The sequence below is a fragment of the Tachypleus tridentatus genome, chromosome 12 (genome assembly GCF_004210375.1).
Source record: "Tachypleus tridentatus isolate NWPU-2018 chromosome 12, ASM421037v1, whole genome shotgun sequence".
NCBI classification, from domain to species: domain Eukaryota; kingdom Metazoa; phylum Arthropoda; class Merostomata; order Xiphosura; family Limulidae; genus Tachypleus; species Tachypleus tridentatus.
Window position 1 is genome coordinate 85,667,407 of NC_134836.1, and position 17,650 is coordinate 85,685,056.

The 17,650-nt window shown below is 31.6% G+C and overlaps 1 protein-coding gene across 3 annotated transcripts in view; it reads left to right on the forward strand.

Moving 5' to 3' along the window:
• LOC143233878 (bestrophin homolog 15-like) overlaps positions 1-17,650 on the forward strand; it is a 56,541-nt gene that overhangs the window by 7,041 nt on the left and 31,850 nt on the right. Inside the window, exons 2-4 of one of the 3 annotated variants that reach the window (XM_076470727.1) lie at positions 2,198-2,332; positions 6,169-6,335; positions 8,280-8,449. In XM_076470727.1, coding sequence (XP_076326842.1) covers positions 2,198-2,332; positions 6,169-6,335; positions 8,280-8,449 — 472 coding nt within the window. The remainder of the gene's footprint in view (positions 1-2,197; positions 2,333-6,168; positions 6,336-8,279; positions 8,450-17,650) is intronic. The other 2 variants (XM_076470728.1, XM_076470729.1) reach the window with 2 other exon arrangements.

The window sequence follows — 17,650 nt, forward strand, 5'->3', positions numbered from 1 at the left end:
TGTTATATTAAACGATCATTCTTTTATGCATGTAGTAGTAAACAGAGCGTTCTATAAACGTGTTTTAAAAGGAGGTTTTAAAATGGCCTCTTGTTATAGTACTAATTTATGACACTTAATTCTCATATTTAGAACCACGAATGGCTCAAATTAAATATAATATATTGTGAGTCTAGCCAGAAATATTAATGAATAGTTTTACAAATTATGTAAATTTTTTTAGTGAGAAGGTAGATAAATATTAACCGAAGGGCTTGTAGCGATACAGACGTCCAAAATAATACAGGCTAACTAATAATTTTAAACTAAAATCTGTATCTATTCTTGAAAGTTCAATACTTTTACAAGGAGAAAATCACGGATCAATCTCGTCAACTTTCCAGATTGATTAAAAGTAAAGAGTAAATTTTCCGACAGAAATAGTTTTAGTTTTCGCATGTTTCAATCAAGTTCGTTTTCAAGTAAGTCAGCGGAAAGCTTGAAGAGTTATAACAATTAAAATCAACTCCTGCATTGTGGCTAGGCACTTTATAAAGAAACATTCTGTTTATTGTACATTATTTTAGAAATATTGATAATGTTTTAAAACTAATTATAACAATTTCTAACGTTTATTGCTTTGTTTTTGTAATTTCGATAACCTACACAATTAGATATACAGAAAACTAATGTATTTAAATGTATTTTAGGAATTATTTCTGTATAAAAATTAAGGAACATTTATTAAATTTATTTTCAGTAAAGTAAATCAAAATCTTTTGTATTCAACTTAGAAGAAACAAGATCAGCGATTATTTTAATAACCCAGATTTGGAAAGTGGAATCAGATGGACAGTGTACTGAATGCTCGGTTTTCATCACTACAGGGATAAAACATTTTTATGATTATAGCTGCTGCTGTGATTTCTATAGCATTTTATTTATTATTTAATTTGTAAATTATTAAGCATTCGAACTCGCGTGGTGCCTGCTCAGGCCTGGAATTGTGTTATTTTTTTCGAAGTATTACATGTTCTATGGTAATTCCTGTACGCAGAAAACGAAAATGTTATCCATTTTTCTCCATCAGGTATAGAAATTTTCACAAATATTCAAAATGTGACTCGGTTTTAATGAAAATAACTCACATATGTAAACACACAAAGTAAACGCGAGAGTCTACTCTAGCGTTACAGAACCCAAACATAATATTAAAGAAATGTTCTTTTTTGTAAATGAAATAATAATTTGATCCAAGTAAGAGTTTTTCTTCTAGATTTGTAAAAAAAAAATCTTACGTGATAAACAAAATTAATATTATTTTCGAAATCTGTTTAGCTAAACAATGGAAAAATTCATTATTAAAACAAAAAAAGTTATGAGGTTTACTTTCGCAGGTCTTTGTTATTTATTATCCTAGAAATGTGCTGGCCGACCATGATAGAGCAATATAATTGTTGATTTTGTTGTTAAGCGCGAATTGTTATTTTGAAACCTTTCAAATTGTGTTACATAAAAAACTTCCATAAAGCAACCAAACAGTTTTAGCTGTAAAGCTGATACGAAAAGCAAAAGCAAAACAAGGAAAAAATCCAAGGAAGGTTGTATGCAGATACATTAATCTTTCTCACCTTGAAATATAAAAGTTATTTTAATGGCACGTAAATTGTCATCAACGGTTCGTTAACAGTTAGTTATTAAAACAGTTATGAATTTCTATCAAAAATGTTTTATAATGAAGATTATCTTGGGATCTAACATCAAAACTGAAAAGAAGCAAGTCATTCAACACGTCCTATTACAATTCCTGTGGATAGATTTCATAAATTAAGTAAAACTTCAACGTTTTAAAATGCACAATAATTTATTGTATAAAATTACAAATAAAATATACAACTTAAGATTCTATACAATTAAATTTCTACATGTGTCGATGTAAAAAAAATTCAATCATCGTCAGAAAATAACTTTGAACGTTAAAGTTCGTACTTACTTCACGTAAGTCGTTCTGTCCAATAACACGTTACAAATGTTTTGTTCCTACGTTATTGGTTTGTAATTCCAATATACCAGTATATGAAACTACTCAACTAAAAATGCAGTAACTTTATTTAAAAGTTAACCAAGAACAGTAAGAAATTTAAGACTAAGCAAACAAACGAAGAAATTAAAGCGACAATTTATATTTGTACTCAAAACCTGTTCTTCATTTCGTTAGGATTTTCGAGAAGATCGTGCATTTTTTCTCAACATTTGTAGAGCTAATCCCACTGTCATTTATTCTCGGCTTTTATGTATCCTTCACGGGTACTAGATGGTGGAGTCAGTACAGGGCCATCCCTTGGCCAGACAAGTAAGTTAAGGTCCATAAGACAATGAATTTGCAAATATGTACAAACTGTTTACATTGAACTCGCGTTAATATAAAGGAACAAAAATATTTATTTAGTTGAAATATTTGCAACTAACAGTTCTCCGTCAGGGATTAAAAGGTATGAATAAACCCAACACGATTGGTTATATCTCAGAAAAAATATATATATAAAAAAATCCAAAATATTTAGTATTTAAATATTTACTTTTGTAAATAGTAGTTATTAAATAAACAATAACTGATAGCTTAAGAGTTTTATTAATAATTTAAAACATTTGTTAATAATGATGGTGATTATAAGATATGTACAAATTAGGTTTAGCTTATTTTTTTATGCAATACAGATGTTACGTATTCTACTCTCTTACAATATGTATTATTCAGATACTAAAAAAATATTTTAAATTTTCAAAAGCTCCAGCTCAGCACCTGATAAATTCGCTTTATTCATGTGTAAAATTAGCTCTATAACACTCTCTGTGGTTTAAGTTGGTAAAAGATAATATCTGTTGTTTCATTGGACTGTTGTATTGCACCTAAATGACTCTATGTGCATAGCCACTTTACAAATGGCATACAGAAAGTATATATTTATGAGAGTAGTTTTGACACTTTTCGTAGTTTACAGAGAAATTTAGGACTTTTGGAAAGATTACTTTTAACTCTTAGAATCAAAACGGACTTGTTCTGTGCTGCATCTTCGTTCTATTGTTGTTTCATCGACGATATGTTACAGTCTTGTACTTTGGTGTTTGTTTTCATATTATTTAAATTCCGGTTGCATTCAGTGTTGTCGGCATTTTATTTTTCTGTAGTTTTTTTTAATGTATCTATTTTAATTTTACCTTATTTCCTACAGTGGATTAGTGGTTAGTATGTTGGTTTACGAATCTGACGGTACTGGTTTCGCGACCTATTAGTAGGCTACAAAGAAAGTTTCACTCTGAAATTTAGAGCCGTCGTGACTATAAGAGTAATGATCAAATTCCAGTCTCTGATTATATTAGTCAAATTGTTGACAGTGCGTGTTATGGACTATTTGCCTTCTCTCTAGTCTATAATTTCATTGATTAAACTTTTCTGGTGCCGTAGTTAGGAATCATTTTTTTTATGTCAAAGTGAAATGATATATTTCTTGTGTAAGGTGTTTTCCAACAGATATATCTGTATAGTAAACCTATGTTTAGTAGAATAGAGGAGACAGATATACATCTTTGTGTGAGCTAAGAGAAGATTGTTCACAACTCAAGTCATCCTAAATCTCTGGTTATGTCAGCCAGTCTTTTACAGTCATACCATAAAGAAGATTCTGATTGAAAGCTACTTTTAAGAGGTCTCTTATCTCAGCCATTCTGAAAGTCTGTAGTATTCTATGGCACCCGAAAATCAATATTTAAAGACCTTATATTGGTTGGACTCACTGATGACTCATAAGTAAAAAATCTCAGATGGCAGCCTACATACAATAAATTTTCCGTAAAAGTGATATTCCGTGGATCAGTTGGGACCAAGAAGAGAGAGCATCAGACTAACCTAAATCTCTCAAGCTAGCTCTGAAGTGTTAGACGTTATTTTGGTTTACTCTAAAATATCTTTAATAGCGAGGATATCCAACTTATTAAACAATGGATTATAGTATTTATAAGTAAGATTATAAGAGTGGTATATTTAACTAACTATACTCATTATCATTTAGGTTTTTATTTTTATTTTGGTCTTAGTAAGTAGCTTGCTATGACCAGAAGTTAACAACAGATACATCAGGGACACAATATTGCAAACGTAAGAAGACTAATGAAACAATATTTACTCACCACTAGATTAATTCATCCAACAGGAAAAACCGTCAAAAGACAGTTTGTCCATTTTGCTTTCACTCTAAATAACTGAAAAAAATCACCTTTTTTACTGGAGATGACAGGATTGGCGATATATTACAGCCCAAAAAACATAATTCATGAATCTGAATGCAAAACCTAAGCAGAGACATAGAAAGGTGAAACAGAACGACCCGAACATAATTTCGTTAACGAACACCTCAATACCCTGAATACAAAACACTTCAGCTCACCATTATTTATATAACCATGGTGTTCCATCAGCCTTCCTGTTTCAAAACCATGGTGTTCCATCAGCCTTCCTGTTTCAACATCAAATTCTAGCAAAGACAAAAAACTTCAACGAAGGAAACAGACTGAATAAACTTTCATCAGCACCACAACAACCTAACATCAGCAGTATGCCTTTCTTCCACCGAAGATAAGACTTACAGGTTGTTTACACCAATTTGTATATCACTTTATAAAATTTACAGTTTGAAACAATGGAATTTTTATATATATAATGTTGAAAACTACTAAGATATTTAGCTTTTAACAATTACTCACAATCCTCTATTTATTATTTAAAAACAAGTTTTTTCTTATTTAACCATTACGTGGTATAAAACGCAGTAAAGAACAAATTACAACAAACTCTCGTGTTTAATACACTTTCACGGTAGAAGTAAGACGTCAGTTGTAACTTAAAAAAATATTATTGTGTTATTGTACAAAATTCTGGGAAATGAAGATTTATTTCACTTGATGTCAAGAGTCGTCCAGTTCTTAAAAATATTGTCTGATGTTTAGTGAGATAACTGTGTTGTATTCAACATTGCTTTAAGTGTGAGACTACTTTACATATGTTTCGAGACGTCTTTCGCTCATCACGATAGACCTATATTTATACAGGATTTCCAGGTCGTGTAGCAGTAATGTTCCTAATTTATTCAAGCATATTATTCAGCCGACAAACTGTTTAAATTACTAAAAATAAATATGAGGTACAATCAATAATTCGATTTCCCACTACTTTATACCGGGTTTAGAGAATTAAATCCCTCATCAGTAACCCTAGGCTTCAAATAATGGTGGAATATATATTTTATGTTTGATGTTTTGAAGCTGTTGTTTATTTGTTCGTTGTTTATTACTTTGTTACGGTAATATGCATGGAGTAAAACAAGTACACTTTTAGGTTCTTACATTCCAAGTTATGATTGGTTATACGAAGAATGTTAATTTTGAATGTTTGGAAAGATTAATTTTAGTTTTGAGAGAAAGTGAAAACCGAGTTGTATATTTTTAAATACTCTGACGCTGTTGTCCGCTCGTCAGCTACGTGCTACATATTTATGCCTTAATGTTCTCAGAATTCAAACTGAAGTTTCATTCAACATTATAACTTCTATTTTCAGTTTTTTATTTAACTTTCTTGCTCTTTTCATCTGTCGTTTTTATTTAATATTGTTTTTAAGTATGAATTAAATGTACTTTTGCACACTTTAGTTTTACATTTAACTGGCAATAAATCAGTTTCTTTTTTACCCCTCAATCCGCTCTTTGATCCACTTGCTAGTGTGGTAAACAAATATACATATTATAATTCTCAAATCTCACACCAAACATGCTCGCTCTTTCAGCCTTGGGGACGTTATAATGACACCGTCAATCCCAATATTCATTGGTAAAAGAGTAGCCCAAGAGTTGGCGGTGAGTTGTAATGACTAGCTGCCTTCCCACTTGTCTTACACTGCTAAATTAGAGATGGCTAGCGCAGATAGCTCTCGAGTAGCTTTGCACGAAATTCAAAACAAAACAAACAAAAATCTCACATCTTTAGAAACTAAAGATAAATGAAAAGTTAATACTTCAAATTTCTCAAACAGAAAGAAAATTTTGATATTAACATTCATTTCTTTTTTTTACTCTAATGACTGTGATAATAAATGTCACTATCTTTGATTCTACTACTTTTTACCTTCTGTTCTGTAGGATAATGAACATAATAGCACTGTATGTGTCTGGAGCGGATGAGAGTAGCCGCATGCTGCGCCGAACGTTGATTCGCTACCTAAATCTCTCCCTCGTTCTGGTGCTACGTTCCATTAGCATGGCAGTGAAAAGAAGGTTTCCTACTAAGGACCATCTAATAGAAGCCGGTGAGGAACGATTCTAGTCAGTGTTGAGGATAGGTTAGTAAGAAGTTGGGCTGACAAACATGTGACTTGTGCAAAATACGCAACAAAAGGCAGAAATGTTATTCGTTGTACATTTCTGTAGAGAATTTTGAATATGAGAATTTTTTATCTCTTAAAAAGTTCTATTTCTGTCCTCATCACCTTTGATAACATATGAATGTTATAAAATAAAACTCACTGCTTTAAAAATTGATTAATTATTTTCGTTAAAGTACAATAAGTCAGACCGTTTGTGATATTTGTATTTTTGTAGAACGAGAATTCTATTTTTATACCTCTAACCATGTTTGTACATATTCTCTAGTCTTTAATAAAAACTGTCATGGTTACTTAATTCGCTTCTGGAACGATAACTGTAGCCTGATGGTTGACTTCTGAGTGAGGAGTAAAGTTAATCCAAATAGATAATATTAATAAAATATAATAGACAATGATGATAAGTAACTGATGTTAAAATGAATAAATGATAATTCTTGTAAATGGTTAATATAAAGTTGAAACAATGTACTTCATGAAATTCATTTAATTCGCACAATAATAGTTGTTGTTCGTATAATTTCACGATATAATGTAATCTATCAACCTTTATAGTGTCTGTCATATCCCAGTCAACCTCTTGAATTCTGGTATTGGGTAAGAGGTCTTGTCGGCAGTGACTATAGTAGATACAATATCGTTGGCATATTGTTATATGTTTTTGTTTAATCCCACTTCTAAATTATTATAATTAGCAATGGATGATAAACTTAAATATCTTTATTATACTGATATAATTACCAGTTTCTTACATTTGAGCGATAATTCAAATATATTAAACAAAGACAATTAAAAAATGTAACTGTGAGATATTAGGTTACATTTTCTGTGTTTATTATCAGTCTTTTCGTAAATGAAGATTATTAAACTATATTCTTAACACTTACGTGTCATATAAAAAAAGGATAATAGTTAAGTGTTAATCCTAATACCAGTTTATTCCTTTACATTCGCACGTGTTTCAAATTCTGACTCGTTTCTTATCCAACCACCATCTTTGTAAGTTAACAGAAAAAAGTTATCTTTTTTACACTATTTCAGACAGAAGCATAATGGTAATAGTACTTTTATCCATTTCAGAAAATACATTTAAGGACAATGGCACATCATAAACAGTAATTTACTGAGTATAGATGTAAAACATCGAGAGTTTGCCTCGACTGTCAGACCAGATACACAGGAAGGGCATTAATCGTGATTATTTTTCCTTTATTTGACTGAAATGGTTGGACTGCAGTCTGGCAGCAGGGTATTTATACATGGGGTAATTTATCATGTGCTCATATGCTTAGTCTTTACTTGGATATTGTGAGATCTTCGTCTTTACGTCGACTGGAATTCCAGCGACCTCTGGGATTTTTGTTTCCATTAAAATATGCTATATACTAAATTTAGAGTGCTGGTGAATTCCTTAAGCGTCTTATATCCATTTATAAGATAGGAAAAGCAAACGTTAAAATTCTTCTAGTATGACCCACGTTAGTCAACAATTAAACAATTGTGCATTAATTTGTTATATATATATGTAGTTAGCATAAAAAGACAAATGTTATTTATAAGTGATCTTCTAAACACTTTTTCTAAAGCTGTCGAAATACGAAACAGTTAGGAGATTAAAATATATTTAATATCAAAAGAACCGCTTTCAAAATTAGTGGTGTTGTTTTTTTGTTTTTTTTCGTTTTTGACTAATAAGTCAAATAAAAGTAACATCAAGAGTAAAACGTTTGGAATAAAATAGCTCATTTTACGACAGTTAGACCTGCCGTTATTTTTCTCTGTCAAATAAATTTTGTTGTTAATTCTTTCTCTATTTTTTTATCTGAAGACGATCTACCAATCATACAGTAAAGTTAATTAAACAAACAGTTCTTCTTTCAGGATTCCTAACGAAAGCGGAACTAGAAATGTTTCTCTCTGTGCCCTCAGTAGAATTTAACACCTTTTGGATTCCATGCACATGGTTCATTAATTTGCTACGAGAGGCCAGACAAGAATGTCGAATTACTGACTCAAACGGACTGAAGCTCATTATGGAGGTATGTTTATTTCAAAATTAAAATTATCATGCTCAAACAATGGAAACATTTGAGTTAAGATGTATATGTATACACACTCATACACGTGTGTAAGTTAACTTGTTTATTTATTTATATCAATTCATTGATGTCTTGCAGGAATTTCATTATGAAAAAGTAAGTTAAAAGGCTTAAGTTGTTAATAAATTAGATTTTTTCTGTTAGTTTGGACGTTTTTATGAAATTTAGTACCACTCATCAGTAATTCAATTTTCTATTCTACCAAAATACTGTTTTAGTGAATCCTGTTAAATTATTTATTGATTCTGTAATATTATTCCTAGCTTGTAAAATTAGTTGAACTTCTCATAAAAAAACCTGTTAGTTCGTTTACACTTGTGCTTGTTCTCGTTTATTTCAAAGCATGCAAGAACATTTTATATTCAATTATAGGAATAAATATTGTACCAAGAGAATTCATTTTAATACATACCCTGACGAGGCGACCACTGAATGTTACGCATGTTAAGTTTTTCGTTTATTTGTTTGCTTCTGATATTCGTGCAATAACCGTTTCTATAATAACAGACTATAGTATTTTTGTTTTGTTTACCTGTTGAATTTTGCGTGAAGCTGTTTAAGGGTTGTTTACGCTAACCGTCCTTAATATAGATAAATACAATTAGTTCAGCATTCCTACTGTCAACTCTTGGCTACTCTAGTTTATTAGTGGGATTTGAACGTTACTCTTAATTATAATGTGCTTAATAGGCAGATCACTGTTTTGTGGTAACAAGAGGACAATTATCCACATCTAGATTCACTATCCGTAACACATGTCTATATATTTATAATACTTCATGCTATGACTTTATGCATCTAATTTTCGATACCTCATGAGAGTGAAGAAATAAGCACGAATTACACAGTCACTATTTTACAACAGCAAACATGTCCAAATTCTTTAAAGGATTGTAGAAGGATTAAAAACAAGCATGAGGGTCAAATATATCAAACATACTGTTGATGTGAACGCGCTTTATAGTCATTATGAGAAAAACCTGTACACTGGATAGGTTAAGAAAAAGTGTCACTGGCCACTATTCGGTTCTCCATATAATGTAGCGGCACAATAGCAGGTATAATAATTATCATTATTAAACATAAGGACATTAAACCTTTGTATTATTACACCCAATTCATTTCTATTTCAAGGAATACGATATAAACATAAATACATTACATAGGCCTGAGCTGATTTTATTGTTTTGAAATTTTTACGTTCTCTACAGTAATTCTTGTGCACTGAATTCGAAAATTGTCCATCTTTCTACATCACGTACAGATTTTTCTCAAAATATCATATGTAATTTTACATAAGTGAATGATTTTCATCTCATGTTTAAACGGTGGTCTGTTAACCGTTTATATGCTAGCGGTGAATTCTAGAACGATTGATAAGACTTTGACGTCGCGAATATATAGCTTATGATTATCAATCGTTCTAGAATTCACCGCTAGCATATAAACGGTTAACAGACCACCCGGCGTGTCATTTCTGGATAGTATTGTTTATGTTTGCACTTTAATGCTATTTTATTTCTTTTAAGTATCATTTATTCGTTGTTATGACAACTAGAGGTTGCGTAAATGACCCAAAAATATTGTGTTATATATAGTACTATGCAAAACTGTTAGGACAAAGTGAAAAATTAGATTTCAGGTTACTTTAAAAAACCAATGAGGTAAATCACAGGTGAAACATCTACATCATCTCCAAACCATCATTCTGTCTCCCTCATGTTTCTGGTAGGTGCTATGCAATGAAGTAAGTATGTTTCACATTTCTTCCGCCGGACGTACAACCTGCTCTTTGAACCAAATATTTTATACTTGGACTCATCCGTCCAAAACACCCTTCTCCAATCGTCAACAGTGCAGTTTTTGTACTATTTAGCAAATTTCAATCTCTTGACAATATTTGGAGTTCAAAGTAATTTTTTTTAAAATTGTTCATGACCAAGTATTCTATTTACATTTAGGTGTTCCACCCTTTCCTTTACTATTTTCAAGTTTACCTTTCTTGTTCTCAAGATATTTACAGTGGTTGGGGAGCATTTTAAGACTGCAGCAATTTGTCAGAGAGTTCAACCAGTATCACATTAAGTTTTCATGCGAACTCTATGTTTTAATGACAATTCTCTACGCGTTTTCGATCGTGGCATAACGACGAAGCTTAATATATAGTGTCAAACACTGTTTTTACCAAGGTTTATTTGTGGAATGCTAATAGACTGATTTATTCTAGCACATACCACTATCATATAGCAGGTCTTTGCTAGCTTCTTTCTATGTAGTTAAGATACTGCATGGGACACCATGACAATTATTTAAGACCCTAAATTTCAGCAATATGCTCATTCAAGCAGAACCCTTATGGCAAGCCCTTGGTACAAGTATATGAAAATTTTAAGAAATGGTAAATATTCTCACCTTGTCAACATGAATTAGTGAAGTACTATCATAGTGTTGAAAATTATATTCTGTAATGACATGGAAAAATTAGCCTCATAAAATGAAAATAAAATGACAAAATATTCTCTTGTCCTAAATGTTTTTGCAAAGTACTGTATTTGTGGTGCACTTTTGTTGTGCTTCAGCTTAGGAAATTGAATTCGGTTTCACAGTTTAAAAAGACACTGAGAAAAGTTGGAAAAGAAGCGTGGATTGCCTTTAATAATATTATTTACAATTTGTTAGAAAACAATAAGTATCCATATTGCAAAACTACTGTCAATAACATGCTCAATAAATTAAGTTCTAATATGGGCTTGAGGAGAAAGATTTCATAAAGACATCGGGGCTGGTTTGTTTGGAATTTTGCAAAGAGCTACACCAGGGCTATCTGTAGTAGTTGTTCCTAATTTAGAAGTGAAAGCCCAGAAGGAAGGTACGCACAGCCAACACCTAGAATACTCTTTTAGTAACTAATAGTGCAATTGACCGTCACTTATAATGCCCCTCACAGCTGAAAAGCGATCATGTTTGGTTGGACAGGAATTCGAACCCGCGACCGTCAGAATGCGAGTCGAGCACCCTAAACACCTACCCATGTCAGACCAGACATGAGGGAAATAGAGAGGAGGTATCAGAAAAGGTGAAACACTAGCATGATGGCTGACTACTGTTGGTCTACATGCTCCAGACGCAATACATATAAAAAAGAGCACAACACTATTTTTGAGACTAAAATACGCAGATTTCACACAAAAAATCTGGATAAATGAAGATGCGTATTTGTTTGACATCAATGTTCTTTCATCTTCTTCTGTTTGTTTCTAATTTTGTTAAATTTCGTTCACTGTGATAGACGAAATAATTATTTGATCTAAATAAAAGTTTGTTTTTCTTCACGATTTATATAAAAAAATAATATTATTTTCGAAGTCTGTGTAGCTGAATTATGGAAAAATCATTATTAAAGCCAAAACAACTTTTATAAAGTTTACTCTTGTTGTTTCGAATTAAGCACATAGCTACACAATGGACTATCTATGCTCTGCCCACCACGGGTATCAAAATCCGATTTTAATCGTTTTAAGTCCGCAGACATACCGCTGAGTCACGGGGGGGGGCATGAAGGTTACATTGACAGGTACGTGTTATTAATTAGACTTAGTATAGAATACTAACCACAATATTACCATAAGCACTTAATCAGCTGGTAAAGTCACAGACTTTGTAAGGAGGTTAGAGATTTAGTAAACTGTGCATTTAACTTTGCAGAATAATATTCAATACTTTTAACAGAAAATATACCTTAGCAAAATAGTAACAGCTAATTAAACATCACATCTACACACACATTCATGCATGTCCTAAAGAAATTCACATAAAAAACTAAATGCATTCATCGATTATCCAAACAAGGAACTTCATAATATACAGACAACATTAGGTTATTCAAACGAACTATTGAAGTCATCGTCCGTTGTAAGGTAGTTGAAGTTTAGAAAGCATGTATAGAGGGAGGGACAATACTCTTTTCACTGTACTGTGCATAGGCCTCTTGTAGCACTGACCTAATACAAAGAACACTGTCTGTGATGTTAGACCTATTCACCCATCTTTGTATCATATATTCTAATTAGCATCTCTCCCGCAGAGGAATAACATGAGGAATTTCCTATTCCTTCTTCTTAAAACTGTCTCATCATATGACTTAAAAAAAAGGAAGTTATTGTCCTGAACAAAGTTACGTTTGAACGCGTAAAGTACATTGTATATATATACAAAGTACATATATACGTGAAATTTAAAATACAAAAGTATGTCGAAATTAAGCATCATTCTAAAGCACCAGAAAATACATATTAAAAACAACAAGAACTGGTAAGCTGTTGCCTCTATTTTATTTAATTTATAAATGCATATAAAACATTTTGATAAGAGAAAACATTTGAAAATCATTGATATCTTTAGTGATCCAAACATTCATGGAAAATTAAATTTAATTCTAACTTACACTACCAGTAGTGACATTACTGGCAATGATTATTTTTCTAACTTACTATATCAGTAGTGACATTACTGGCAATGATTATTTTTCTAACTTACTATATCAGTAGTGACATTACTGGCGATGTTTTATTTTTCTAACTTACTATATCAGTAGTGACATTACTGGCAATGATTATTTTTCTAACTTACTATATCAGTAGTGACATTACTGGCGATGTTTTATTTTTCTAACTTACTATATCAGTAGTGACATTACTGACAATGATTTATTTTTCTAACTTACTATATTAGTAATGACATTACTGGCAATGATTTATTTTTCTAACTTACTATATCAGTAGTAACATTACTGGCAATGATTATTTTCACTGACAATATCTTTTAATTTACTTATATGCAAAGTAATTTTAAAATTTTAATAACATTACATATTTAGAGATATTTTTAAGATTTCGTATAGATATTATATAAAATAAGCATTAAAAATAAAAACAGAATGATCTTAAATAGAACTAATATAGTAATTACTGTATTATTATAAAAATCGCTACTATAGTAATTCTATTTATGCTTATTTAGTCTTATTTAATTTTTTGTAAGGGGGTTGGGTATATTTCATTTAATAGAAAGTTTAAGGTGGTTTCGTTTCAACTTTAGAAACTATAAGAACTTTGAAAGGTAATGCTGCCTTACCACAACTGGCTAGAAATAGTGAAGGGCAGTGGGAGTTGTGACGTGTGGGTGTAGACACTCTACTCTATACGCTTAATTGATTTTCCATATTTGCTGCTAGTTTAACATCAATGTTTAAATTTTGTCTGATAGATGGGATAATCTCAACACATTTGGGAGCTATTACCACAGACATGAGTCGCTATGGTCTTAATATGACAACTGAGACTGACAATGGGAATTTTATCAAAATTAATAAGTTTATTGTTATTTGATAGTGCTAATTTTAATTGTCTATTAATAATTAATGTAATTTATACTGATGGAGCTGTTTATTTCGTTATATATACATGTGTATGTATCCATGTATATTTACACTTGGATTTTTTTGCCCGAAATAAGTACAAAATATTAAACTAGATGATTTATGGGGACAGATGTTTAAAGATAGCGGTGTGTTTTTAAATTTTTAAATGGTTGCAGAATGAGATCCATTGTTATTTCTATAAAATATTTAACACATTTCTTTAATATGCTTTTTTTTGGAATTTCGCACAAAGCTACTCGAGGGCTATCTGTGCTAGCCGTCCCTAATTTAGTAGTGTAAGACTAGAGGGAAGGCAGCTAGTCATCACCACCCACCGCCAACTCTTGGGCTACTCTTTTACCAACGAATAGTGGGATTGACAGTCACATTATAACGCCCCCACGGCTGGGAGTGCGAGCATGTTTGGCGCGACTCGGGCGCGAACCCGCGACCCTCAGATTACGAAGCGCACGCCTTAACGTGCTAGGCCATGCCAGGCCCTTTAATATGCACTACTCCGTACATTTGCATTCATTCCAAATAGTTTTAATTGCTGAGTAGAAACCTAGCTTTAATTACAAACATTGTTCATTCTTGTGATTACAAAAGTGTTACAAATACACATAAATTAAAAAAGACACTTGAGCATGAAATATATATATATATACTATTAAAAGGAACATATGTTAAAATAATTGCACAATAAATACTTTAATAACTACAGGGGCCAGTCCTAAAAATACTAAATGTTTCAATGTATGGTGACGTAAGAACAGTTACGCCTGTAGTCCCTGTTGTTAATAAAGTATTTATTGCGCAGTTATTTTAACACTATGCTCCTTTAAATTGTCATGAATGTAGTCTTGATCAAATTCAATGTATCGCAAATCATTATTGTGATCCAAATGAAAAATATTCACTGTAGGTTTTTTAGACTACAGTTTTGGGAAGGTTTGATGTTATAATGTGTTATATAGCCTTGGAAAATAATGACTTGTTGTGAGATTATTTCAACATATAACGGCATATTGGGAGGAAATATAGTTTGAAGCCTGTGTCTTTTAAATTTAATTCCATATGAAACTCATCTAGTTTGTCAAATTATTTACGACATTTTAATCATGTGAACAGCTAGAGGATAGAACATAACTCTTACTTATTTACTTAAGAAGCCTTCTCGACGCAAAAAGTTTTAGATGTCTTTAAGGTAGTATAGATATGAATCGCCAAACAAAAAGACACATATTCATATATTATATATGATTTAACTGCCAAACGACCGTTGTAAGTGGACGAATATAAAGTAAGATAAAACGTTGGTAAAATAAAAAAATACACACTTGGAGGGCTAATATAAGTGATCGAATATAATGCAAAATAAAATAGAGGCAAAAATAATAAAGATACGCACTTGAAAGGCTGACTTAACTGATTAATAATAAAATAAGATAAAACAGTGGCAAAAAATAATAAAAAATACACACTTGGAGGGCTGATGTAAGTGGTCGAATATAAACTAAAATAAAACAGTGGCATATAACAATAATAAATACACACTACCATGTTTAACGTTTTAAAGAAATAAATCACGTGACTTCTTGAAGAACTTATTGGTTTTAGTTTCATCGTTAATACAAAATGATTTGCGACTCGAACACATAACCTTCTGATCTAAGGAGAGGAGTGTTACCATTTCCCCTTGCGATCTGTTATCTAAAGAGGCTCAGACATTTCTGAATGTATTTTAACTTCTGTTTCTAACAAATCAGTATGTTGAGAGTTATAAAAGTGGCTATAGATATGTAACGTTAAACTTTTCCCCACAAACACTGTTTTCAGGAATTGGTTCAATAAATATCAACTACTAAATACAAAAACAAGCCAACAATACACGAGTAGGAAAGGCATCACAACTACAACAGTAACTACGGTTTTATTTTCCTGTAAAACATCTTTACATGGTTATGTGGTTATTATAATGGATGAATATTAAAAGGTTATTGTTATAGTAAACATTTAAATAAACAAATAAATATGTATTAAAACCGAGATAAATTTAAAAGAAAAATCTAAATGTTTTTTAAATATGGTTGTTTCTAACCAATAGGAGGCCCGGCATATTCCCATGTTTTTTGTGTGAATGGGACTGCAAAGCACAAAGTCGTGACTGGGTAAAGAAACAATGGCCATACAGAGTCAGTCTGATCCTAGGATCGAAAAACATTGAACGTGAAAGTTTGGTTGACACAAAGAAAGTACCATTACCTCCACTCTGCATAAAACTGGGCATGATGAAGTAGCTTGTAAACGTCTTAGATAAAGATAGTGACTGTTTCAAGTATCCACGTGGGCAAATACCAAGTCTTTCAGAAAAGAAACTTAAGGGATTTTTGATGAGCCTCAGGTTAGGAAACTGACTTCGAATGAGTATGAAGAAAGTTCAAACAGAAGCGTGGATTACCTTTAAATATGTTATTAACAATTTTTTATGAAATAATAAGTACCCAAGTTACCAAAATATTGTCAATAACATGCTAGATAAATTTAAAAAAGTTGGGTTGTAATATGAGCTTCAATGTTCATTATTATAACCCACACATGGATTATTTCCTTGAAAATCTCAGTGCCGTCAACAAAGAACAAGGGGAAAGGATTCATCACAACATTAGGGGAGGTGTTAGGGAAGGTAAACATCGGCAAGATGACTAATTACTGATGGATGTTGAAACGAGATACAGATGTAATACACAAAAGAAAGAGCACAACACGTAGAAAGACGTAAATTTTACAAAAAAATAGGATTAATGAAGACACTTATTCGTTTAGCGCCAATGTTTTCCCTTTGTCTCAATTTGATTGTATTTTTGTTAACAAACATAATAAAAATGTCCATCATTGTGAACAAAATAGTAATTTTTCCTCCCAGTTTGTAAAAAAAAAAATTAGTATCTAGGTGTAGTGTTTGACTTCAACCGGTGTTCAGTAAACATAGGTTAGAATATCCCTAAGTGGATAGTTTGAAATGATACGAGGTTCCAAAGCATATATTGCGATATGATACGGTGTTCAGTAAGGATAGATTAGTACCTTATTTATGTACTAATCTTTCCTTAATAAGCACTGTATCATATCATATTAGCTGTACAGGTACGAACCTATCTTTATTGAACACCATATTAAGTTCATAGTTTGATATAATGTGGCGTTCACTAAGAATAGATTAGTACCTAAGTGAACAGTGTAACATTATGCTTTTTTATTATTATGTTAAAGCTTTTATTTAAGTGAAGATTTTCCCAATAAATGCCAAAACAGCAATTCTTCTGAGCATATTATGAGAATTGATTGTATCTGCCCAACACAGATATCGAAATCAGATATTTAGCATGGTAAACCTTCAGACTGAAGGTTGTACCACTGGAGGGGAGATACTGTGGGGATATCTCTAAATAAACATGTTTAGAATCTATTATTTAAACCATACTTGAAAGTTACATAACTTAATGCAATATTGAAATAAATAAACACCGTGAATTAAATGTATAAGTTAGTAACACTGATCCAAAATTATATTTTTGTTTTTGTTACGCTGAACATAGTCTTTAAGACCACCAAAGAGTGTATACAGGACACTGTTAAATAGAATTTACTATTTCTCTTTGTTTTGTTATTGGCCCGGCATGTTCAGGTGGTTAGAGAGTTTAACTCGTAATGTGAATCTC